Source organism: Plectrocnemia conspersa, unplaced genomic scaffold (genome assembly GCF_051122295.1).
Source record: "Plectrocnemia conspersa isolate PC_06_02 unplaced genomic scaffold, ASM5112229v1 ptg000009l, whole genome shotgun sequence".
Classification (NCBI taxonomy): domain Eukaryota; kingdom Metazoa; phylum Arthropoda; class Insecta; order Trichoptera; family Polycentropodidae; genus Plectrocnemia; species Plectrocnemia conspersa.
The window spans coordinates 30,261,486-30,289,322 of record NW_028277173.1 but is presented as its reverse complement, the minus strand read 5'-3'; the positions used below and the strand labels follow the sequence as shown (position 1 = coordinate 30,289,322).

Here is a 27,837-nt window from a genome sequence, read left to right as displayed (position 1 = left end):
ACAATCTGTCGATGCTCGGCGACTTTCACATGCGAGCTTTCGAGTGCCCTAGACAGTGGCGATCGCGTCCCTTATTCTTGATCATTACGGCCAGGACGTCAGCACTCGAGAATGCTCTTCTCGCACGACTATATTTGAAAATGCAAAGATGTTTTCGGCGATAATAATGAGGAACTGGAAAAAATATACGGAATGGTGCTAATTTATTTTTAGGTGTACATCATAATTTGTTTTAAAATATTTACTAATATAATTATTGTTTGTATAATGGCTATATTGAGGAAATCTGTCTAAAAATAAATGTTTTTGTTGACTTTGAATTTGTGTCACTCTAAGGTGAATCGAATAATGTTATTATTATCGCAACAAGCAATATCCATTATTTTCGAACTCTTAATAGTTGAAAATGTCTCGTATGTTCTAAAAACACAGTATGTACTATCAATTTAACAAGGTCAGTTGTTTAATCAGAGCCAATTGAAGATACTAGTTTTGGGTTTCATATTAAGTAGTAGCAAAACAGAAACAAAAACGATATTGGTAATACCGGTATTATAAAATTAAATACCAGCAGTATCGAAAATTTTTTTTCTAAAGTCCCATTTTTTGTTCCCATATTGCTTGAAAGCAGAAGCGGTTATAAAATAATGCTCATTATAAGGGATCAACCTAAGTAGTGTTATCGGCGTAGGATATCAATGTAAAAATTTATTATGCAGTATTTACATATTGACTGTATTATATAATATTTACATTGACATTTATAGCTAAAATTTAATTTATGTTCTTTTTTACTTGGGTAGAAATATATAATATACGAGAAATATATCTTTCGAAAATAAAAATTATTGTGATTTTCTAAAATAAATATTAAATATGCAATAATTAAAATAATATTATATAAATAAATCATATCTCAATCACATAAATGTTTTTAAATTTATCAGATTTACAATTTTCTACGTATTACTTTATTACAAGGTTCTTTCGGAAAATCGTTACAGACAAAAAATAATATAGGAATATATTTCATAGGAATAAATTAGCTCCTGGTATAAAAAATAGGAAGCATTCAGAAGCGGTTGATCAACAACGAAGATTTTTCTGGACATGTTCCAAAAAGTGCCAATTAGTGCTCGTAGACAACACAATAAAGAATCAGCGTATAAAGTATTCTTAAAAGAACCTGAATGCTAGGAAGATTAGATAAAAGCTTACTATTGTTTGAAATACGAAATATGCATAAACAGACAGACGGATAATTGGTCATGAATGTCAGCAACTTTGATAAATAACTTCAAAGAAAATGTCCCAACTCTTGAATTTTTCGCAAAATTCGCAAGTATATAAACTTAATAATAAAGAAATTAGTTCGACTTTGAATGAATGGACATTATTTTTTCGTACTTCTTAATTACCAATTTTATTTTTTAATAATGTCAATACCGATATTAAAAAATATAGTATTATTGCAATCCCTACATGCAAGTATAAATAAGCTAACATCAAAAGTTAAAAAGGGTTTCAAACAAAAAATTCAAGAGTAATGTTAAGGTTTTACAAAATATATTTCCGGTGTGAAGTAAAGGGTACGATACAATGGATTATTTGTAAGGCCTGGTTCCGCATTAATGTTTGCGTTAGTAAAAATTAAAAAAAGTACTACAGCCTATATAATAAAATGATTAATAATACTTTTTTACAAAATATCCGATCAAGGAGGCTGTGGTCCAAAGAAGACGACGGCCAAATAATTGTATTTTTGTAATAAATGCTCAAAATAATAACGTGTAAAATACGCCGAAGAGAAGTATTGATTTTATTTTACTACTTGATATTTGATGAATAACACAAAGTTAAGTGGTCTAATGATAGAAATCTCACCCTATGTCGAGGCTGGTCAGGAGGTAAAACGTGTTAAAATATACATATATATTACCTATAAAAGGTTTTGTGTATCTTTACTAAAATTTAAATATAGTTAGGAATATTTTTTTTATATACACCAAATAATAAACACTGGAAATGTTGTGCATTTTTATGTCTGTATTTATATTTTGAAATAAACTTTTATAAAAAAAACATATTAGTAGAACGGCTGTCGAATAATACTAGTTTACCAAAAGCAAACATTTTCTTTCAGGGAAATAGAATACATAAATTTTTACGCTGAACTATACACATTTTACACAAATAATGGTTCTCGACATTTTGTTTATGGATAGAGAGAGTTTAAGCTAATGTAGCTATAATATATTTAAAACCCTTAATTATAATTATTCGATGGACAACAACATGCTTTACCCCACAGAAGTGGTAACTAAATTAGGTTTCCTATTTCAGGCTGAGTACAAATTCCATCAGCATATAAAAAATATATGAAATACAGCCTCTAATATGTTGGAATTTATCTTATGATACGTGCATCAATTGAAGAGCTCGAGATCACCGTGTATTGTATAATCACCTAGTGCACAGTACATTAAAGCAAGCATCTCTGTTATAATTGTCAAATAAGGAAACTGACTTACTTCCAATATAAAAGGTCTAAAATGGGTTTCTCGGTAATTTGTACATGAAAGAATAAAAATATTATCCATTTCTATTTCCCACAAATTCATACAAGGTATGCTGGAATATGATTTCCTCGAGTCGCATCGACCTAATTACCACAGCTATCTATCACGGCAACGCCAATATATACCTATATATTGTAGATATTTTTTAATTTTTATGTTAGCTGTTTTACATTATTTTTTTAACAATATTACATTATTTTTAGTGGCAAGAGTCGGTTAAAAAAATAAATTTAAATACAATTGAAATATTATCGAACTAAATATAAGCTTTTTAATTAGTTATCGTTACAAAATAAAATCAATATTACTATAAATATTTGTATATACATAAATATGTATGTAAATTGAACATTGAAGGGTATACAAGGAGCGGATATGGAGCGACAGAGCGCCGCGGTAATAATCAGTAATGAAATATTCAAACAATCAACAGGAAACGGCGGGCAGGGGGCGTCGATTTCTTGAGCGTCGCGTCGAGTGTTTTATTTCCGGTCGCGGGCAAACATGGCGGATTGCGGCTGGGGGAAGAGGAGCCTCCTCTCGATTTTTTCATACGTATTACATACCTCGACCGCCCACCCCTTCTTTTGTCGCTCTCCAATTTATCGAGATGACCGCGACGACATTTTAAAAGGAATAATAATAACAATTTCTATAATGATCCACTACAGAATAATTTCATTTGTCTCTATAAAAAATTGTATATGTGTCAACTTAAAAATAAAATTTAAAAACAAGTTAAAAATTATTTTGAAAAACATTGACTCGTAACTACTAATGAATTAGAAAATATTATTAATGAACTTCCTAATCGTAAAGCTCCTGAAAATGACCCAATAAAGCTTGCAAAATTCTTTCACTGATTGACATCGAATATTTTTAAAAATATTATAATCTCTGTGAATCTTTCCTGTATATATTAAGTAGACAAACGCAATAGTTCTTCCTAAGCAGGGTACGGACCCTACTCTTCATTCTATTGTGATTACAGGCCTATAAGTTTACTATCCGTCGCGAGTTGAATTTGCAAAAAAAAACTTTAACATGTTAATAATTATAATATCTTACTTAAGGAACAGTTTGCTTTCAGATGTTTTCATTCCGCCGCGGATCAACTATATCGAGTTGTGAAATATATTCACAGAGGCTATGAATGTAAAAATTATCATAGGAGCAGTGTTCTTAGACATCGCCAAAACATGCAGACATTATATATAAATTAATTAAATTACATTTTTCAGTAACATTAGTTAAATTGATAAATTCGTTTTTAAATTGCAGAATCTTTCGAATTAAAATTGAAATATTTGTCAACTTCCAGACCCTTGCTGGCGTCCCAGTGCAATTTAAGCATCTCATATATTACTAATATTAAGAAATTTTCTAACTAAGCCGCATAAAAATGATATTATCGCTTTATTCGCCGAATATTTTACATTATTATAAAAAGAGGATAATTTAAATTAGCAGTATAAAAAAATAAAATGCGCATCTATTGTAAGCATTTTAATTAATATATGTGCATTAAAATAAATAATTTGTGCATTAGCGTATTATTAAGCCATAATGTTCCATACGTACGTGTATTTATCGAATCATCTGCGCAGTGAATAAATACAGTTTCACTGATATTGACTAGTGGAATAATAAAGCAGTTGATTGCTACATTTTAATTGGCCTAGTTCGTAAAATTATATTTATACTATTGAAGATATAATTTCACTGTAACATTTTAGGCATTTTATATTTATAATGAAGTAAATATTTTTGCATAAAATATAATGCGTTTAGGCAGTTTAGTGGCCGCTGTAATCGTTTTCCTGGTACTTATTGGTTTAGGACCGAACCGTTAGGGTACTAATCATTCTATTTTTTAAATTGCAAATGCTATTTTTATAATTAACAACTCTTATAAATAGTATTTATTATTTAATAAGTAGCAAATATTAATCATATACAGCATTTTTAATTTTATTAGTAGCACTGTAAAAATAGCAAAAAAATTATTCTCTTTGATATCTGTCAATAGTATCGGTGCATTTTTTGTTTTATTTTATTGAATAATTTTAGTCCATGAATGTTTTAGTGAAAAAAAATATTATGGGCATTACTACGTTTATACTTTATTATTTAATAAGATAGAGTTTATCAAAAGTAGGCAATGAAAAAGTTTGTCGTTGAAAAGTGGGCGATGAGAATCTATGAATTTATTTAAATGATATTTCATGATTAAATGTACACAAATGATAAATAAAAATATAAATTATTAAACTTGTTTAGACTGATTAATGTTTTTATTTTTTATATCTATTTGTTTTTTAACATATTGGCAATCGTTAGCAGTATTTTTATTGTTGTAAAGGTTGATTTTACTAAAGTCGTTAAAGTTGGAGATGGTACATTTTGAAACGACTGGTAAATTGTATTTATATTTCAATAATTCAATTTAAGTGTAAGTTATCAGACAGGTAAACCATTCAAAGAAGAGAAGTGATTTTAATTATAAAATCGATAGCAGTAGAAATATTTTTTAGAATCTTTTAAGATTCGTACATAATTTCCAAGGAATCTAACAAGGCACTCTGCGCACTCAAAAAGGGATTTTGAGCTTATTAAATAATAATAAAAATGTCTTGCGCCACTAAGTCACTCGGTGCTGAGATCAGTGGCGTAGAAAGGATTTTGCGAAGGCGGCGGGAGAAGCGTGTTGTAAAAAAAAATAACGAGAAATTGAAAAAAAAATACTATATAAAATCTACTGCGGTCCTATTTATTTACTCAAAATAATTAAGCTTCTTTCATTATAATTTTATATCGCTTATTTAGGGTATATCATGTACTCATTCTAGATGTTGGGTACACTACCTGAAAAAAAAACACACCCAAGAATGCAATGACAAAAGAAAGAACGCTTGTCCTTGTGAATATTATTTAATTAATTGTTCACTATTATAATTCATTTTGATTCATGATTTTAAGTTTTTCTGTTATTATCACGGTCGGCCGTAGTTAATTTATTTAAAGAAAATATGTATGTAAGTTTAAAAACAAAATCATTTTGAATGTGTACCATAGATACAAATTCGCACGAATTTTAGTAATTTAACAATTCAATGTAAAATGGTTGGGAACTATCAAATCTTTTTATAATAATAATAGATTGATCCATGAGTAATTAACGAAATAAAATACTCGAATTTTTAGCACCAAATCATTAAAAAAGGCTTTAGGAAATAGAAATTATATTGGGCATGACAGATGCCTTTGGACTGCAATGATAAAACTATATTGGGTATGACATACATGCCTTTGGAATTCTAAGGGTTAAATTCTATTATAATATATTTCCACCAAATGAGCAAATACATTTTTATTAATATTTAAACAAAAAATTACAAATTTAATCTTCGCGTTTTTAATTATATTTTTAGATATTTTGCCACCTCCAAGGAAGGGGGTTTGGACACTCGAACACCCCCCTTCGTTACGCCACTGGGCGAGATATCTCGCGCGGAGTGGGAGTAGTGGGGGTGTCGGCGTCGTCGCCCGCTGACCAATCGGGCGACGGCGGCTCCCCGTCTGACCAATGGCGACGCTCGACGGCGACAATGCGTCTCGCAACAAGCGACAATCGCGCCCGGAGACCCTTCCGATCTTTATTACGCGCACACTATACACACTTCCTCGTTTTACTGCGTCGCGCTGAAGATGGTTAAAGTTATCTATATATAATATATTTTATTTCAATAGATGCACATTTAAAATTAGAGTTCAAACTCTGATACAATTTATGTTAAATTTTGGTTTGCGCAATAATCAGCAACCACGATAATTCATAACATATGGTGATAACTATTTCGGACAAAATTTTAATGAAATTTTTTTTCATAAATATTTAATGAAGGAATTATTTTTATTGAACTTTGTCCCATACGATAACTAACTAAAACCATAATAAATGGACGGTACAATTTGGTCACATGTTTAAAAAATTAAAAACTCCTTTATACAGACGGTCTTTGCTTTTTACAACATAACATATAATAAAAATGTGTGGTAAAATGGTCAGAAATATAAAAAAAACAGCGTCAAACAATTTGGAAAATGTTAATTCTATACATAAATATTCTTAAAAAATGGTGAATTTTAAATTCCACACTAAATATTATTTAAAATTATTTTCATTATTTCTTTACCTTTTTTAAAATATAATATTTGTTTTTTTTGTAAGCTACGTTATAAAAAAATAACATTGATCTAATTAAAAAAAGTATACTACATTTATTAATGAAATAAAAAGATCTCTGATATAAAATTATTTGACATTTTTATAACAGTGAAATTATTTCATTCATGTAAGTACATACATATGTATAATATATAATATTTGATACATTTATTTCGTTGGATATTTTATTATTAAGTAGTCTGTTTCTAAGTAGCTTATAGTATAATTTTAGTTGTTTATATACATATTGCTATATTACAACTAGAGGCAAAAAATATTTGATATTTGATCTGTTCAATTATCTTGTAGGTAGGTGGAAAATAGATAAAATAATAAAGAATAATTTTAATTTACTCTAAATTATAAAATACAAATTTTAGCATATAAAAATATTTTATTTGATTGAGGTCTGTATTTTTTGATTTTAGTTAAATTTTTAATTAAACGGTCAATAGTTTTATCAATTAGTGATTTATTTTTTTAAAAATCTGTTTTTAATATAAAATAAACAGTAAGTACATTTGGAACACTTTATGCACATATAACTATAATAATCATACATGACAAATAATAAAATATTATTAAATTTCTAAAATAAAATATTTTATTACACCTATACCTAATTAATTATTTTTGATCATTTATTTTTCGACTTTGCAATGACATTCATTTTAAAAAATACACTAGTATAATAAACTAATTGAAAGATTAATACTTTTTTTTAAATAAAATTAAAATATAATTTAATTTAAGAATGACTTTAAAATAAAATTGTAATATCACTCGAATAAAGCAAATAGATACATATGTATCATATAAGTTAGGTATGTAAAACATTGCGATTCACCAAAATTTAATAAAAAAAAGGTATCAGTTAATTTATGTATAGGTACATTTGCTATCGAATTACTGTATAATCTCATTTAATCACGTAATAAGATTTTCAACTGTCGAAGCCATATTACATTATAACCCACCCTTTTTTAATGAACAATGAATATAATTCAATACGTAAATATATATTTAGATATATGTATGTGTGGCTAATATTTTTAATGCACGAATACCGTATAAAATTAATATTGAACATATGTTCCATATACCTACATTTACCACTGTAGGACTTTTAATCAAATATTTATTACTAAAACCGAAATCCCACATTCGATACACCTCTCCGCGTCCAGATTGAATCTTTTCAATTTTTTTCGATCGAAAAAGGGTTCTAGGGATCGGGGGAGGCGTAAGAGGAATAGAGAGGAAGCTCGGCATTCATTCGAGCGGAGTCTGCGGCCAGAAGAACGATGAAAAGAACGAGGACGAGGGGACATCCGAGAGTCGGGAGAACGAACGGCCGACCGGGAAAAATGAATCCGGCGCGTTTTAATTAAGTCGAGTGCGTCGGGGCGCCACTCGACGCCCCCCGAGTGCGACGGCCCACTCCATTTGCATCCGAGTGGCGCACCGCGGAAACGAGGAAAGTCATTTTCATTATTGTCGTCGGAGGGAAATGCGACAGAAGCTGTCGATGGCGGGTTTTCCACCTCGGTCCCGATCGAGTGCCATTTGAGTTACGTTTCTTGGTTTTCTACTTTTTAGGTTGAGTATACCTACGTTTTGTAGAAATTTTAACGAGAAAATATCTACAATATCATACGAAGAACTTACACTTAACGGCGAGAACTTTTAAAATGTAAGAAAATTATAATTAGATACTTGAAAACAAAATATTCGAGCATGCTTATTTGAACGCTGGAGGTCGAATCAATACGATCTACGCTCCTTTAATAAATTCTAAATATTATGTTGGCAATGAAAATAGTATTGATCTCTGCTAATGGCTGATTTATTCTACGCCCTTCAAGGATTCTAGAATATTTGACTGCGTCGCTACAAAAACGATCTAAATGAATCATATCGAAAGTCCGACGCCGATCGGTTAACTTTATAATCAGCTGAAGAGGAGTTATTGAAATAAATGGTTTCTAACACCTAGACACAATTTCATTATATATCATAATTTGTGTAGTTTATTCACAATACACGATAAGAAAAACAGTATATACATATTTTGGGGAAAGCAGGGGGGAGGGGGGCATTTGATTCACCTACAATTTGACCAGAATTAATTAAATATTATGAATCTAAAGGAAATATAAATATTAAATAAAAATTTAAATGACGTCCCTGATTCTAAACCAGAAATTATCAGGTTAACCCTCAAATAAAATCTAAAAACACAGTCTCAAATTAGGGTTCTCAATTACTAATAGTTTTAAATTATTCGAATATTGAATAACAAATAGATGAAGTATTCGATTATTCAAATGTATTTGTGGTCTTAACCGATATTAATTTAATTAAGCAATTAGTGCAGAAAATCAATTAATTGCCCATAAATATTATTTAATTAAAAAATAATTATTGGATAGCAATAATGATTTAAATATTCATTAATTACTTTTTTAATCATTGAATTAACTATTTTGCAAAGCACACTTGTTATAATTTAATATAAGATGCGCTGAGAGTCGAAAAAATTTAGGAACCACTAGGTGAGGCCAAAAAATTTGCTATTAAATTGGCTATTGATGTTACTCACAATGTGCTCAACTCTTCCAGCAATTGTTATTATTGAAATAAATCTGTTTTCCCGGGTATATTTATTAAGCTGTAACAAAAATATGACTTAATTAATTCACTATCGGTAAATCGTATTACCGAGAGAGAAAAATAGTCAATACCGGTATTGAAATTATTATTTTAATTTTTTGACCTACAAATTAATCCGAGTACTGCTCGCTTGATTTACCATGTTTATTGATGAGCAAAACCAAAGCATTCGAATGACATGGGAACTAGTGTTTCGATATATTTAATATTTTTATTTAAACACCTTCATCAATTACAAAAGAAAATATTTTTGAAAATTCGGGCGCAAAATCTTTCTTCTTTTAGAACAATAAATCTGGGACAACCTCGACCGTTTCTGGATACCTCCTAAATTTTTATATCAGGGGTATACAAATTTAGGTAATAAAATGTGTTACTCATTATTTTTTGGCAGCTATTTTATCCAAAATAACCTTATAAGAAAGGAGTGCGTTAAAAATTACTCATCTATTAAAAAAATTTATGATTGTGATATTTTTGTGATTGAATTGTGATATATTTGTATTATTTTTTTAATTATTGCACATTTAATATTAATTTTAGAATATCGCAATAATATTTATTTTCTAAAGATTTATTTTTCATATACTTATTTATTTCTACTCATGTTTTAATTAAATTTATGACTGTTAATCTTTATAATAAATAATATGTAAATACTGCATAACCATTTTAGTACCAGAAAATTTAGCCTAAAATATGCGATTTAAAAAAAAACATTTAATTGTTACAACAATAAAAATATTTTTTTTATATTTATTTACTTAAAAAAATAAAATATAAAGCAAGTTTGATTTAAAAAAATACTCATCAACACATTTTAATTATTACTTATTTTAATTAGTATATCGTCTACTACAACCTATTATATTTTTAGTTATCAACAGAAATAAATAACATTCCAATGAAAAAATTAATAAAAAAAGATATCGCGCATTTTTTTTAAATAAGTTTTTTATTTAAATTAAATTATTGAGACTTACTTATTGATAATATTTAACACCAATGTTAAGTGAAGCATATTTGGGTAAAAATATGTCTGAATGGAAAAAATATGTGTATGTAATACTGTTTTTGTTTACACTTCGCCAGCCATCCCTATCATAAAAAGGCACGGTCATTTCTCTGTTACATAACAGAATTACCATGAAATGCTAGGTATCGTATGATTTGTCTGAAATAAAGCATAAAGGATTTTTCGTATAAGATTTGATAGCGAACGGAATCGAGAAAATGACACAGTATGGCATATAGTATATATTCAAGGGCAAACGGTTGACGGAAGCCCACCTCTAAAGAGAAGCTAAATCACTATGTAAAGAAAAAGAGTCTGCATATAAACAATATTAAGTCATCTGCATACAGAAGAATACTAGAATTGGTATCTGCTGTATTTATGTCATTCATAAATAATGCGAAGAGCACATATATTATTATAAAAAATACACGTCCTCTTGAAGACCGACAATCAATCAAACGCCTGCAATTATTCATTCTCCGGATAGCATTATGGACTCCGAGTTCTTCTCTCTCTCCCTTCCTCTCAATAGACGGTAATAAAGTGTGTATGTGCGCCCAGAGCATTGAATTTCGAGTGGCGTAGTTGTCCCATACAAAAGTCCCCCCAGCACTTAGGAACGAACGCGAGCACCGTCGAAGAGAGAGGGGAGGCGCAGGGTTCGTATAATAAGTCGGAAGCCCCCGACGGGGGGCAGGGGCGCCATTAGCCGTATCCATTACGTCGGGGGAAAAATTCACCGCGAAATGACGGCGGGAGTCACCAAATTAAATCGCACCACGTTTTCGACGTTGCGAGAAAGAAAGCGGGGAGGCGGGTTGTAAAAATTGTACGCCGGCAGGTATAGAAAAGTTGAAGAACGCGGAATAAGCGTTTATGATGCCCATATATAACGTGTAATGTGTTGCAGATGTAGCTACTTCAATACGAACGTATAGCGAACGACTTCGCAACAGCCAGCCCGCGAGCTAGATTAGAAGCACAATTTCAATACGGCGATGTGGCGCTTCTCAAAGCGCGGCTCGAAAGCGCCGAGTGCAAATTCACAAGCAAACTAATGTAGATAATATCATATAATTCGTGTAAATAGAGAGCAACTGGGAAACGAGAAGGTTTGGTAGGGTTGGCACAACGAAGTACATTTACGGAAAGTCGCCTAAGTCCGAACGCGGACACAGCACCTGACGTATATGACGTATATGCTATTATATTCACTTTGGCAATCCAGAACAAAAATATATATTTTTTTGTTATTTTAAGTTGTTTTTGAGAGAATAATTAGTTTTATTGGTAAACATTAATAAATATCCGACTGTTTGACCAAATTTACCCAACGTTTACGTTTCAGTTAGACCAGTGGTCGGCAAACTTATTAGCCAAAGAGCCAAATATGTACATTACAACGGTTAAAAAAAATTGAGAGCCAAATCTATTTATTAATTTAGCAAACCTTTATTATAATTTTCCAAATCAACACAAAGACGTTTGAATTTAGAGCTCCATATTTCCTTATTTTTTAAATCGAATGCGCGTGGATATTTGTGCCAGAGCCGCACTTAAGGGGCCAAAGAGCCGCATGCGGCTCCGGAGCCGCACTTTGCCGACCTCTGAGTTAGACGACTATTGTGCAAAGAAAAATTGCACACAGCAAAAATTCTGATTTTACAGAAAATTCCAGGAATTAAGTTGCGCTTAAGAAAACTAAAAAAATTTCAATTACATATATTAATTGATATGGTTGGTTACGCAGTAAAAAAATGTAGTGATAAAATATAATGTGAAGGCATAATTTCAAGCGCTTCTCAAATGTCACACCAAGAACGTCATTTCAGATTTTCTCCAGGGGGGAGGAAGGGTGCAAAAGTTGGCCAGTCAGTGGTCGTTTTTTTATAATTCGATTTCATTAAAATTCATAGTATTTCATTTAATGACACGCATTTTTCAAGCCAAATTCAAGAGGGCCCATCTTGTTTAGAATCTACGCCAAAAGCACTAAAATCATGCCGTAACACTAAAATAATCAAAAGTTGGTCATTCAGTGGTCGTTTTCTTTAATATTTAAATTTCATTAAAATTTATAGTATTTCATTAAATGACATGCATTTTTCCGCCCAAATTAAAATCCAAGTCAAAAGCAATAAAATCGTGCCGTTACAGTGGAAACGCTCGGTTATCTAGCATTCATATTATGACTTTTCGTAATAATATTACGACTTACAATAAGTGAGAATCAAATGAAGCATCTCTAAACCAAATTTTAACCAATAAGAGAGCGCAAAAAACAATTATCCATTCTCAGAAGTAAAAAATTCACGTCAAAAGCAATAAAATCGCCCTCCTATTGCCCAAAATTCGGTTTGAATATTCTTTAATCAGCCCTTTTATATTAGAAGTGCATAGTAATATCGGTAAGGATGGCTATCATATTTTTAAAACATGTAATATTGAAATCCAGACAATCTAAGAAGCAATATGCGAGAAACCACGTCTGACTGTACTTCTTCGGCTTATTTTCCACTGAGAGTTTAGTCGGCTTAGTTTTTATTTTGTACTTGACCTAATCACAGTTCTAAAACTATAATTAGTTAAAGTGTGTAGGTTAGTTTTTGGTTTGAACAGAAATGAGTTTTATAGACATTTTAGAGCATCATATAATTTCACTAGCGCCTGACAGTTAAATTATATTTTCGCTAGTAGAAATACATATCTATTGGTGAAAATGTATTTGGAACTCACTAGTGAAAATATAACTTCACCGAAAAATATACATTTACTGTAACATTTATACTACATATCATATAATCATAATACTAGCACCTGCCAGATTAAGTATATTTTCACTGGTAGAAATATATATCTACCGATGAAAGTGTATTCCGAAATGATTTCACTGAAATGACATAATTAAAAAAATATATCCGGGATAGATTCGATTGTATTTTAGATATTAGAATTTCTGGTTTAGAATCATTAGGGATGGAGGGAGGCAAAAATTCGCCAGTCGAGGGTCGTTTTTTTTTGATATTTCGTTTTCATTAATATGCATAGTATTTCATAAAAAGACGTGCATTTTTCTGGCCAAATTCTGTTTATGACTGTTTTGTAGGTATTTAAATAACTATAACTAATTTAAACGCGACAAATATGGGTGGTCCTGACAATTATTAAATCAGGATTACTATTTACTTGATGAACTTTTCAGATACTGATTATTGGACGTAATTAAAAAAACGCAGGGGGTAGATAATAAGAATTTCGAATCCTGAAACCTTCAGTTGGTTAAAAAACTAGCTGTGGATATATTTTCATACTTGATGTAAAGTGTTATTTTATAATTAGTACACTTAATTTAATAATAATAAAATAATAACACAGTACAACAAATCAAATTAGATATTACTTCTTAATAATCTTCTAAAAAACAATTTTACTATATTATTCCAGTATAATACAACTAATTTACACACTTAAATAGCTAGGATATAAACGATTATTTTCTAAAATAACCCTAATAGCCTAATCGTACATACATATGTATTTTCAAAAGCATGACATTTGACACTTAGAACACAATAATAGGTTCAAAACTTTAGATATCGAGATAAAAATATTATTAATTAGTCTCTATATTACATAAAAAAATATAATTGTCTAGATAAAATAAATAAATTGGGCATTAAATTTCAGGAATTTGGTTGTATTGTATGACGGATTGAATATTTTTCTTTAATAAACATCCGACTTAGATGCGCATTGGTATTAATTTTTAAGAATCTTTGTAAAGCTGACAGCGACATAAAGCACGCACGCAACGAAAAAGGGCCTCATAATAATATACCCTTGTACTTCAGAACGCGAATTGACAGGCCGATCTGTTAAATCGATGAAGCGATTAATGCATCCGTTCAACCCGAAATCGAACTACCGCTTTTTGAGTGTGAGTACCGAAAAGAACACACGCAATATGTTGTAAAAACATAATATAGCAGGGAGTGTATATAATTAGTTTAAATTAAGTATTCCATAACTATTAACCATAGAAAGTATTTTTAATTATTAGTATAATTATTTTAATTTAAAAAGTATTAGTTCAATATATACAACGTTCTAAAATCGATTAAATGTTGAAACACGTTAATATCATAATAGATATCGTCCAATTTATTTTTGGATATTTTTATGACAACGATCATGTAATCTGCACATAAATATAGTAATCCTATTTTTAATACAACATGTTATACATGCATTGTTATTTAACTGGGCGAAAGTTTATACTCATTAACATGATCGAGTTACAGTACCAAAGTTACGTATACCTCGCGTATGTATTATATAATGATGATACATATACAAAATTGAATTTAGACATTTGAGAAGTACGCGTCCTTATCTAAAGGGACATCTAGGACGATTTCGAAATAATGAAAAGTTTCCACACAAAGTATCCGATCGTGGGTTATTGTGTAGGGTCAATGTTGTGTAAAATTTTGTGAAAAAAGTAACCAACCGAATTGTATTCGGACAGTATTCTAAATTAACTTTTTATTTTGTTATTTACAATAATCTTAGAATCTTATTAATGTACTTTTACGAAATGAAAGCTTTTTATTATTAAAAAATAAAAGTAGAATCATTACCTTTTTGAAGGATGTCCTCCTTGAAGTTCTTTGTCGAGCGCTGTTTCGATTTTGCTCTGGAAGGCTTCTGAGGCGACTCATGAAGACTCTTATATTTTTCTAGCAGTTTTGCGCTCACTTCATCTGCGAACAATGTAAAAAATATGTTGAGAACCACTGCAGAAATCCCACAATTGAACAGTTTAGATTTCCACGTAAAATTATACCGGCCGTGTTCTACTTCTTGCGTTGTACAAATAAGTCGGACGAATTACAAACATATCGTGTTACACGTACACAATAGAAACACGCAGATATATGTATTTAAAGAAACCGGTAGTTCTCAACTTGTCATATTTTTCAAAGCATAAAAGCAGAAGCAGTATTAAAAAAATTTTATTTCAACTATATTTGGGTCGAAATATTTTAATATTACATATAGTCTAGTTAATTTATACATATACAATATTTAAGATATTATATATTTTATTTATATTTTTATGAAAAGCTTGTTTTCAAATATAATTTTAAAATACACAGTATGATCGATTATAATAAACTAATAAATCAATTTTTGATAGTAAAGTAGTACAGTTAAATTTAATGCATTTTTTTATTAAATATTTTTATCGTAATAATGTATGTATATGTTGCAGTGAGTGTGTCCTTTCCAGTGAAAGTATAATTTCACTCAACAGGCAATGTGTCGCCCTACTGTCGTGAAAATTCAATTCGACAGTTGCGAAACGTCAATTTGCTGTTCACATTCAAACTTAACCTAAACGAATAAAACATGCTGGGTTTAATTAGGTTTGAGTTTTTAACATTTTTTTTAATATTAACGGATATCGCTCTTCAAATATTTTTTAAACTAAATTCATCAGGCGGTGATGGTCTATACTCTATAGTTATTTTCATAATTTAAAAATAAGTACTAATCTGTTAATTGGTAAACTGTCTGAATAAAGTAAAAACGACTAGCAAAACAATGTTTATGCAAGTAAATAATTAACAATTTTTATTCTACTTCGATTATATCTTTTCTTATAACACAAAAAGAAATTTTAAGATTATTTTTGTAAAGCGAAAAAAAATAAAAAAAATAAAAATGAATAAATAATGTTATTTAAAAACGAGACCTCAGTGGAAAAAACCATTGAATCTTTTTAAATAAATAAATAAATTACTTGTAAGGGAACGCCAATGACGTATTAACAAAAATCCCAGATTTTTTGGTGTGATTATATACACCTACTGTAAGTGCGAAACATTTGCTGTTCAAACCCAAACCTAACTTAATGAAAGTTCTAAAACTAATTATAATTTTTATACTTTCATTAGATTAAATCGTTTAGGTTTGGGTTTGAACAATAGGTACAAATAGCCAATAATTCGTACATATCACATCCTATTTTATTTATTTATTGAATTAGATCATCTAGATTTTGATAACATCACTTAAATATTGAAGTTGATTAATCCAGGTAAAAGCGCCATAGCGCCATTTTTTAAGTTAGTATGATATCAGTGATTAATACGCGAAAGATTTGGGTTCGAATCCCATATGATTTTTTTGCGTTTTTCAATTTATATCGTATTTGGGAGATCAGAATTAGGTATTATTATATACTTATAATTTCAATCGATCTCGCAAATGAATATAGTGATTACGCATCAAATATGCGTAAAAACATTGTTTTTTCAAAATCGTTCATATTTTAGATGTTATCGAAATGGGAGCGGTAAAATGACCAAAAAGCGGTGGCGAGGCAGTATCGGTTACAAAGGAGGTCCGCCGTTTTGTTTCGTGGATGGGGTGAAATTAATACGGGCAAATCCCCGAGGCGGCATAACGCCGACGCTTCAATGGGGTCTCAGAAGTACCCCCGAGGGGGCGAACAAAGCAGCGAGGCGGAAACGCGGACCACCGTTTAGGTGCAATGTGTTGCGCCAATCAAAGCTTCGAAAATAATAGTAGTTAAGTACCTACGACTAATAACAACGATACCCAGATTAAAAGCTCTCCAATTAAAGCACCAGTTGGCGTTAGAATTCGCTATCGGGTTTTCGCGATATTTTGAGCGATAGTATTAATAGACAGGGACGTAATTTCAGCTTTTTCCAGGTAGGAAAAAGTTTACCAGTCAGTGGTTGTTTTTTTAATACATCCATTTCATTAAGATTCATAGTATTTTATGACATGCATTTTTTTAGTTCAATTAAAATCCACGGCAAAAATAATATAATCGTGCTGTTGCAGTGAACACGCTCGGTTATCTAGCGTTCATATTATGACTTTCTATAGCAATATTACGACTAAAATGAAGCATATTTAAACCGAATTTTGACCAATAGGAGAGCGCAAAAAACAATTATCACTTCTCAGAAGTCAAAAATCCACGTCAAAAGCAATAAAATCGTGTCGGCGCCGTTGCAGTGGGAACGCTCGTTACCGAGCGTTCCCACTGCGACGGCGCCGACACGATTTTATTGCTTTTGACGTGAATTTTTGCCTTCTGAGAAGTGATAATTGTTTTTGCTCTCTCCTATTGACCAAAATTCGGTTTGAATATACTATGATAAGTACTCTCATATCAGAAATTTTGCAGTAATATCGATAAGGATAGCTATAATATTTTTTCCCCTGAGGGTTGAGTTGGCTTAGTTTATATTTTGTACTTGAACTAAAAAGTTCTAATATTTCAATTGCAAAATGTCCATATGCTTATTTTTGTTTACATTTAATATTTGAAACTTCATATGACTCTTGAATAAAAATGTTTTTTAGTCATTGCAGTAAATGTAAAAAATAAATGATAAAGAAACCACAAAAAATAGACACATAAGACGTCGCACTTGATTATATGTATTTCGAAACATTCATGGCATCGATTGAGTTGTAATTTTGTCTTGACGTTTTATTTATTTGTGGCCAGTATTTCTGTGCGCTCGCAGGTGGTCCTCCGCATCAGCAAAACAACAAACAATTAAGCAAAGGTGGACGTTTAATTTGGGAACGTCGCCGCCGATGCGGTTCGGTCGTAAAAAGCGGTTTGGAAGTCATAAGTCATCTGTAAACGATGACAGTAGTCATACGAGCCGACTCGGCATACGACTCGCTTATTGCTGATTATTAACCCGATCGTCGAGATAGCGAACCGCGGGTATAGGGCGGTGAGGAAGTACCGACTCAACCGACGCGAGGAGAAGCCTAATAAATAATCGACTTAATATACATAACACGAGTGTGCTTTTTTGCTTCGATTACGTTCGATGTTCAGCAACCCTTTCTATCGACATGCATCGGCGAAGATGTTACAATAATAGCCATATTTACTATGTTGTAAACTAGCATAGTTATGTAGGTGCACACGTAATGCGAATCTGCATAAAACGATGCATTATAGTCACATATATGTATATTTATTTAAATTAGATTTAGACCATCGTGACCTAACAGGTTTCCCCAATGTGTCACGATGCTCAAAAAACAGTAAATAGTATTATTACAATACATAATAAAGAAAAAATCATAATATATTAAAATTATGTGATATAGCCAGGACCAGCTCCTCGTAGCTGACATTAAAAAGATCAATGTGCAATGCCAGCGTATTAGAGCCAGATGGCCACAGCCATAGGCGATTTTTATTATTTCAAGAAGATACTATTTTTCAGAATTGCTCATTTTATTGTCGTTAAAGATGCAGTTTTTGCGCTCTACAAGTCAAATGCATAAAATAACATACGATGGTTATTTTCGAATGTCGCGGTTTTTCGGGTCGCAGTGTACCGATCGCGAGGCAACGGGTTAGGTTTTATACGTTGTATATTTGGGCGCTCTCATTACCAATTCAATTCGCCACGATAACAAAAAAAAATGCCCAAACATGTCATAAAAATGTCAACGGGATGTAAAGGTTCAATAAAATGCGGCGACAAACAGCGATTGGTGGCGATGTCGCCAGAACCCCCGACCCCCCGATCTAATTCAATTTTTAGATGAGGATTTGTCAAGATTTCGGGGTAACGACAACTTTCACGTTCTGAAATACAAAGCACGAACGTTGTAAAAAAAGATAAACACTCCGGGCAAAGGGCGCTCAGCGCCGGCGGCGAATCGAAGATAAACTATTATTGTACTTTGAAGTTTAAAAATTGAATGGAATATAGCAAATCTGGGATTACATTCTATATTAGTAAGAGCATTTTTTGTTAAAAACTATTTAGGTTTAAAATTACAAATTTTAAAAGCGGCGAATAATTCAATTCATGCAAACAAATTCTAAAACATATGCACAATGTGTATATAAAAAAATAGTTTGCATGTTGAAATTTTATAATTTGTAATTAATGCCATGTTGCTTTTGAATTAGTTAGAATGTTCCAAAATGTGCTTATTGAAGTTAAGCTTGGCGTCCATATAAACTCAGGTATGTAACGCTAGAGATCTATTTTATATGATTACCCTGGTAATTTTGGATAGCCGGTTGCAAAGCTTGTCTACGCTTTGTAAAATTGACTGACTCGGATTTATTTTGATTCTATTAATTTTTCTGCTTCTTGAAATATTTGTTTTCTATCAATCGTAACCTAGCATTAAAATATAGCAGAGTTTAAATTGTATAATAAATGGATGATCGTTAAATTTTTAACATTAGTATATATCAATGAATGTGCATTATCAGTGAAAATATATTTTCACTAGCATTTTAGTGAAATCGTATCGGAATACATTTTCATCAGTACATATATATTTTTACTAGTAAAAATATTTGACAGGCGTGAGATGTCTATTTAAGTGATTATATTTAAAAAAACTTGAATATGTCGATTAAAACATTGAAAAGATATTTAGTTCGAGTTATTGAAGTAATTATTAGAATAGTACTTATTTTTTTTTACTATTTCGAACCAATACAAGAACAATAAAATTTTACCGATGTATTTTTAATTTAAAATTATAAAACTAGCTTTAAACATGAATAGAACCTGATGAATTTCGTTTAAAAAAATACTAAAGGCAACACATCACCAGTTAAGGTCAAAATGTTCAAACCCAACATGAACTAAAACTAATTATAATTTTTAAGCATTCATTAGCTTAATTCGTTTAGGTTATGTTTAGGTTTAAACAGCAAAAGTACGTTGTGTAACGGTCAAATAAGTTTCAACGAAAGTATTACGACATATCACATGTTAAGGGTAAAATATTCTGTACGTACGTGTAAAAATACAGTTTCACTGATATTGAGCAGTGAAATTATAAATCTCAAGTACTGGTTAAACCTGGCCGTATCATTTAATTGTTTCTATTTATAGTATTAAATCTATGTGTACATTTTTAGTATTTTAAAAACATTCACCTTTAATATTTCTTGAATATCATATTTCTACAACTAGTAAATATATTTTTATAATATTTTTTACAACATCGTGTTACCTAATTTATTAAGCATATATACTATTTTTGTCTCCTAGTCTTTTCAATACTCCAAAAGTATATGTAAATAAGCACTCCAGGCGCAAAAATAAATTAAAGTCGGGGTAGGATAAGCAACAAAATTCATTATGCTGAAGACGCGACCGTTGACGACCTTCAGAGATTATAGTAACAAGCCAACTACTCGTGGGTTCTATGAGCTAACAATTAGATGAATATGGATAGTGAAACATTTCAAATACCAAGGTAGTTGAATATTAAAGTTCGCATCTAAATTGATAGAAGCCAAAAAGTAAATATTATGAGTAGACATTTTTAATAATTTTTAATGCCTAATTAAAATATTTCGCATAATACTTTTATGATTTCAGAATATATGTCGCAACTGTGGTTAATTTTTATATTTATTTGTAGCATAGTAAGGGTTAACTCACATATATTAATAGTTATTCAAAAAATTATATTACGATGGTAAAAAATACAGTAAATTCCATTTTTGTCATGGGACCCGGAAGCAATGTTTTCCCAGAACCTGGGTTCGCTCTCGGCGGCCCTGGGTGTATGTTACAAATTCTATGGACTATGAGAGTCTAATGACCGAATTCTCTCAATCTTATGAAGAGATCGTGAACTTCTCTCAAATTTCATATGGAAGAAGATTAAGTACCTCAAACACATGATCCGTGGTCCGAAATATAAGTATTTTACAGAAATAATAAGAAAAAATGGACAGAAAGAAAGAAATTGTCTCGGTTTCGAAACATACGCACATGGACGGGGACATTAAAAGAAGATTTTTGTATTCGTCTATTGTCACATACGGTCTGCACCGAGCGCTAATTTAGGGCAATATGAACAATTCCTGTATTATAGTTTGATTTAACGTTTTTTTTATTATTAACATAGATACACTATTACTTGTGTATAATATCACGCCGATGCTGCGGTAATTCTGAAGGCCAAGGATCTACATTATTGACAAAATATATTAGTGATGATTTACTATGATAATATAATATTATATTCATTAGGGAAAAAATATGTACCTAGGTGCACGAGCATTTAAATTTTCAGCTCTAATTGAGTTTCCGATGATGAAATCCCACGACTCGTTGACTTTCACCCCTCGCGCACACACAAAATCTATTTCAGCGGCGTCATTGCCAGTCCGAAAAAATCCAATTTTCATTTCCTCTCGCGCGTGTGTGTGTGTGTGTTCTGTGTGGTGGCACAGTGTCGCAAATCGGGCGCGGGGCGGAAGCGGGAGAGTGCGCAAACAAAGAGCGGTGGCCCCGGGCGGCTCGCAAATCTAGCGTCAAAATTACAGCTGCTGTTGCAAAACACACCCCCGCCTCCACCCCGGCGGAATCGCCCCCGAAGCCTCCACCGACGCGGCGAGCCCACGCCAGGCTTCCAATTACGCGCCCCACGGCGAACACACCACTTATTTTGCCGGAAGGAGAGACGCGCATCAGCTTCAAGTGACAGCACACGAAACAACCCTAAGCCTGCCACCCCCTAGGCCCATCGTTCCCGTCCCCCTTCGCATCACGCAAGCGGAGCCTCCTGAACGTCGAAAGGTTTGAATAAAAAAAGAAGGCGAATAATCGCCGAGGTACGCGAGATTTTGCTGTGCGAATTTTGGATAATGAGGCGCTTGAAATATCGTCGAGTTTCGAGATCATCTCGAAGGTGGAAATGAAGAACGAATTACTGTATTTTTTCTTCTTATAAGTAACGTGAGTAAGTCTTGTTTCAGAAACTTTGATTGTCAAACAGCTTGTTGGCAGTTTGATTTGCCCGCTGCGGCTTAGTGCCTGTCACGCTGTCGCGGTTGAATTTGTATAATGCGTATGAACGTTATATTGATAATTATTTACAGCTGTTTTTTCCTTCTCTAATTTTTATTATTATTATAAAGAATTAAAAAAAAACAAAAATGTTCAACGAAAAATGGGAATTAGTCTATATTTCGGTCAATATTGAAGAGAATGTTGCTGTTTTGTTGTTTAACGTGATTGACTTTATCGAACGGCTTTTCAAAATCTGTGTATATAGCGTACACTTGTACACAATAGTCCAATGATTTCGAAATAACGTTAGAAAAACCAATAGGTTAGTGACAGTGGATCGAGATATGCGGAAACCATGTTATATTATAAATATATAAGATATAGAGTATAAACGTTTGAAAATATTCTCAAAGTCATTAGGGATTATTTATAAAAAAATATTATATAACGTGCAATACATACAATAGCGATTAATACGTGTCCGAAAATCAGAAGATTCTACAATATTATGAAGACAGCCAAAATCCTAGTACAATTTTTAGCATTAAATTTAAATAATTTTAATATAAACATATTTTTTTTTAGTATATATAATAGAAACATAAGTGTTTCGGAAAATATTAAAAAATATGGCTTCTTAGTAGAAAATCAAAGTAGTATTTAAAAACGAACGAAGGAAATTTGAGAATGATTATTGTTTTTAAACTAGTGAAAACTGTATTAGATAAAATGGTTTATAATAATTATTGAAAAAATAGCAAAAATATATTCTCACAGAGCGATCGTATAAACAGCAAAGTTTTTTTTAAATAAAATGTCAATTTATGTACAAAACATTATCACAGCACGGGTAAATTAATTTACACGTCTAAGAAAATATCATTCTTGCATAGTTTATATTATTATTTGAATAGCTTTATTAATTTTTTTATAGTATTTGGATTATAGGCAAATTCTATTCAAAAAGCAAATATCAATATTTTTTCGGGTAAATTTATGTTGAGTATTTTATTCGTATACTTTTTTGTAATTTTTATTTTTTATTATAAATCGGACCATCGTGACTTTACAGATTTCGAATAATAATTATGCAATTAAACATTGAAAAAGGAACAATTACACACACCTAAAATAGAGGAATGCCTTTTCCAGAACCTCCTAGCTAGCGCTAAAAACATCATTGTGTTTTATAAGCTCGTTGAGAAGCTGGATGGTTCAAGAGCTGGCGTTCTGGCCGCGACGGGTAAGAATAAGGGACGCGATCACGACTCTCTAGAGCACTTTAAAGTCACCGAGCTTTAATAATATTGAACTTAAAACAAATGTCATGATAATTTGTAGAAAGTTTCATTTTGAGAAAATCATTTCCTTTGAATTTCCATATTAAAATAATGATAGGCACTAACTGTATAATATCAGTATTATATAAGATTGCTAGTTTATACTTATAGGAGTTTGAGAATTTGTGGATTCGAGCAATTTTCAGCCCTTTAGACTACTTTATTAGAACGCAGAGCAGGGGAGCTCAACGAGCGGTTCTCCGTCGCGACGTTGGGGAGGAATTAATGAGGGAAGCTTTGGCACTCGAAAACATTTTTTACTCCTTGAATTCTAAAATTGCGAAAGTGCGAATCGCAAAAGTGTATTCTTGTTTTAATTTTAAAAGTACCTGGTTTATTAATAAATATCTGAAGTATATTACGTACTGAATAAACACGAGCAAACCGTAATTAAACAATTGTTTCTGATTAAATTTCCACGCTTCGTAATCGGATACATTTTACACTTGTTGATATCATACTTCCACTAAATAGTATCATAACGCTATTATTCTATTTATATTAATCGGAATAAATAAGTATAGTTTTCATTGCTGGTAGTTTTAAATAAAAATAATAAATACTACGAAACTTCAGAAAAATATTGTTTGAAGATCTCCGAAATTACCGCAGTAATTAATTGTAAGGAGCTCAGAAGTACGCTTATTTCTGTACTGGCGTTTATCATTCGTCCGATCACATGCGCCATTGATGGTAATAGTTTTTTCGCGTGATAGAGGTGACAACGGAACCGCAAGTAGAGGAATAATGATCGTAAAACACACGGTTATCTGTTGATCGTGCGACGGTGTTATTAATTCGCCTCGGAGGGTTTCCGTCGCAATGCGACGCACTCGAAAGTAGGCCTCCGGTCCCTCAGACGGTGGCGTCCCGGGGTGACCGGGTGGGGGCGGAAGCCCTCCGAGTGGGCGGCGGGAGTGGGGTGGCGTTGCCTAGCGACGGCACCGGGCGTGAAGGCCGACACGCGCGGGGCGGGCGGCGCACACCTAGGGGCGTCAGGACGCCACGCCACCTGGACACTGCGCCGAAATTTATTTATTAATTTTAGTCATTAAAAAAAAATTGTAACAAAATTTCTACCTTCGCGGCCCAAAAATAATATCACAACTGACAGAGCCGTAGCAATGATTTTGGCGCCCTTGTCAAATATGAAATATGACGCCCATTTATATTTTTTTTTTAATAGCTAAATAGCATAAACATAATTACATAATTCATTTTATTATGAAAATTATTTATTGTAATAAATTCAAGTACAAAATTAAGTTTTTTTTAAAGAAATAAAAATAGAAAAAAATTACTATATATGTATTGGCAAATTATCGTATATGTATGCGTGCCAAGAAACTATATAAAAGACTGAACGATAAAATTAATATAGTTTTTATTCTCAAAGACGCACATTAACCGTAGAGTTAATAGGGAGAGGGGCAGACGGGGAACTAATACAAGTTTAACTATGTGATTTCTAATGTTTGAGTAAGATAATTTGCAGTCCACGACCTTTTTCAAATTACTTAGAACTTTATGTAATATAATTAATCTATGTTTTTATAATATATTATAATTTACTATTCACTTACATATGTGTGTTACGCTCCGAAACGTTAACAATATGTTACAGTGAATGTAAACTATTTATTGAAATTGTATTTTTACTAGTAGAAATATAATTTCACTAATTTTTTCAGTGAAATCATATTCGAATACATTTTCAAAAGTGGATTATAGCATATTTGTTTATTGAAAATATCATTTAACTGATGATGAAATATCATGCTGCTTTAAATAAGATATAAAACTTAATTGTACAGATATATTTAGTGTTTTTACCCAGCCATAATTTAACGGAATTACCGAAATCCCCTTGACCTAATGAAATTTCTAAAACTATGGTTTTAAAACTTTCACTAGTTGGGTACTGTATTTAATAAATGGCGTTCACAAATTGAACATCACTGCTTACGTCGTTCAATTTGACAGTTGTGGAACGTCCATTTGCTGTTCAAACCTAAACCAAACCTAATGAACATTCTCAAGCTAATTATAGTTTTAGAACTTTTATCAAGTCAAGTCCAAATACAAACTAAGCCAACTCATCTCTCAGGAGAAAATAAGCGGGAGAATAAGTACAGACAGACATCGCATCTCATATATTGATTTATAGTTTGTCTGTATTTTGATATTACACTATATTTAAAAAAATATGAGCTATCCTTACCGATATTACTATGGACTTCTAATATAAGAGGGCTGATCAAAGTATATTCAAACCGAATTTTGGTCAATAGGAGAGCGCAAAAATAATTATCACGTCTCAGAAGGCAAGAATTCACGTCAAAAGCAATAAAATCGTGTCGGCGCCGACACGATTTTATTGCTTTTGACGTTGATTTTTGACTTCTGAGAAGGGATAATTGTTTTTTGCGCTCTCATATTGGTCGAAATTTGGTTTAGATGTGCTTTATCTGATTCTCGGTAAGCAAGCGTTTTCACCGCGATGGCACGATTTTATTGTTTTTTACCTATATCAGGTAAATATTATAAGTAGATATTTTTAATAAATTTTAATGCCTAATTAAAATATTTCGCGTAAAATATGATTTCAGAAAATATGTCGCAACGGTGGCTAATTTTTATATTTATTTGTAGAATAGGAAGGGTTAATTCGTACCTACAATATTATTATTTATTCAAGAAATTATATTAAGATGTTAAAATATATATAAAATGCCATTTATGTCATGAGGCCCGGAATCATTGTTTTCATAGGGCCCGGGTTCGCTTTCGGCGGCCCTGTACGTATATGAAAAATACTGCATATCACACGATGGGTCGTAAACGAAATTTAAGAAAGAAAATCAACATCATCACATATCACTTCTGACGCTGATGACGTCTTTAGCCTAGGCCTTTATTTGGACGATGTTGCTCTGATTCACTGAACAACTTTAGTTTTGTGTTGAGACCCTCAACGGAAGCAGACCCGCCGATGTGAAAAGCTACAAACGATTTACAAACTCATGAAAATTACCCATTACGAATTCTGTCTGTTGGTCTGTATTTCTAAAACATAATATATAAATACAAATGAAATAATGACTAAACGACGAGAGCTGCTCTGTGGTGGTTGGCGTCAAAAAGAGAATGGGATAAAAACCACCCAGATTTAACGGATCGTCGATGATGAAAATTTCATCGTATATATATTTTTCAGCGCAGTGTTCTCGGTGTGCTCACTTTATGTACACAAGTCCAAAAGATGTTCACGCTGTGTACATATCTGGGCTGTTACGCGATGATGCCGGGGTCGCTCGTGTACCGCGGGGGCACCTGCCAGCCGCTGCGGGGTGGCGGTAGCTGGCTGCTTCGCCCCGGGAGGGTTAGGAAGTTGGAAAGCTGGCGATGTCAGCCGAGGGGCGAGCGCGGGGCGGAGGGGGAGGCGCAGGCCGAGCGAGATGAACACTTGAGGGATGAAAACAGAACTGGGGGGGCGCAGAGGGAGGACGGACCCTCCGTGATCGATACGGACCCCAGCCGCGGGGTGAGTGTTTGCCTCTGCGAGTGGACGATATTTGAAGTGGGGATGCGGGGATAGGCCACGGCCAGGACAAAAGGACCAGATAAAGGACACACACACACACACATAGCGCAGCGGAGAATCTCGCCCGAGTCGTTATTCTGGGTTGATCCGAAACCGGCAATTTATAATGGGGGATGTTCTCGAGTGGATCGATATCCGATATAGCGCCAGCCAGTCGTTCGTAAACTTTTGCTTTCGAGGAGCAAAAATTGATCCCCGTTAAAGTTCAGCTTTAGGGATTGTTCATTGTTCGAGTAGTTACTATGATTCGAATTTCGACGAAATCTGTCGATGGCGATGTAGGTATTGGTTGAAATTCGAGATTGATGTAAGCATTGCGGTTACAAAGAACGGTTCTTGGAACTTTTACCTTTGAGTTTTACATAACTTAGCATTATTAGTATTTTTCTAGCACGAAAGTTTCATGAAACATATTACTAAATTATTTTAAGTTAACAAAATTGGGTTACAATATTTTTTTAAGCTCGAAAATTATTATTGAACATCATTCGAGCCATTTAATATCAGTTTCAAAATAAATAAATTTATTATAAAAAATTG

At 32.2% G+C, this 27,837-nt stretch overlaps 1 protein-coding gene across 1 annotated transcript in view; it reads right to left on the bottom strand.

Annotated features, from left to right (window-relative positions):
• LOC148232619 (Fanconi anemia group J protein homolog) overlaps nt 1-27,837 on the bottom strand; it is an 80,570-nt gene that overhangs the window by 11,327 nt on the left and 41,406 nt on the right. Inside the window, exon 4 of the mRNA XM_088192591.1 lies at nt 15,139-15,261. Within this exon, the coding sequence (XP_088048717.1) occupies nt 15,139-15,261 (123 nt within the window). The remainder of the gene's footprint in view (nt 1-15,138; nt 15,262-27,837) is intronic.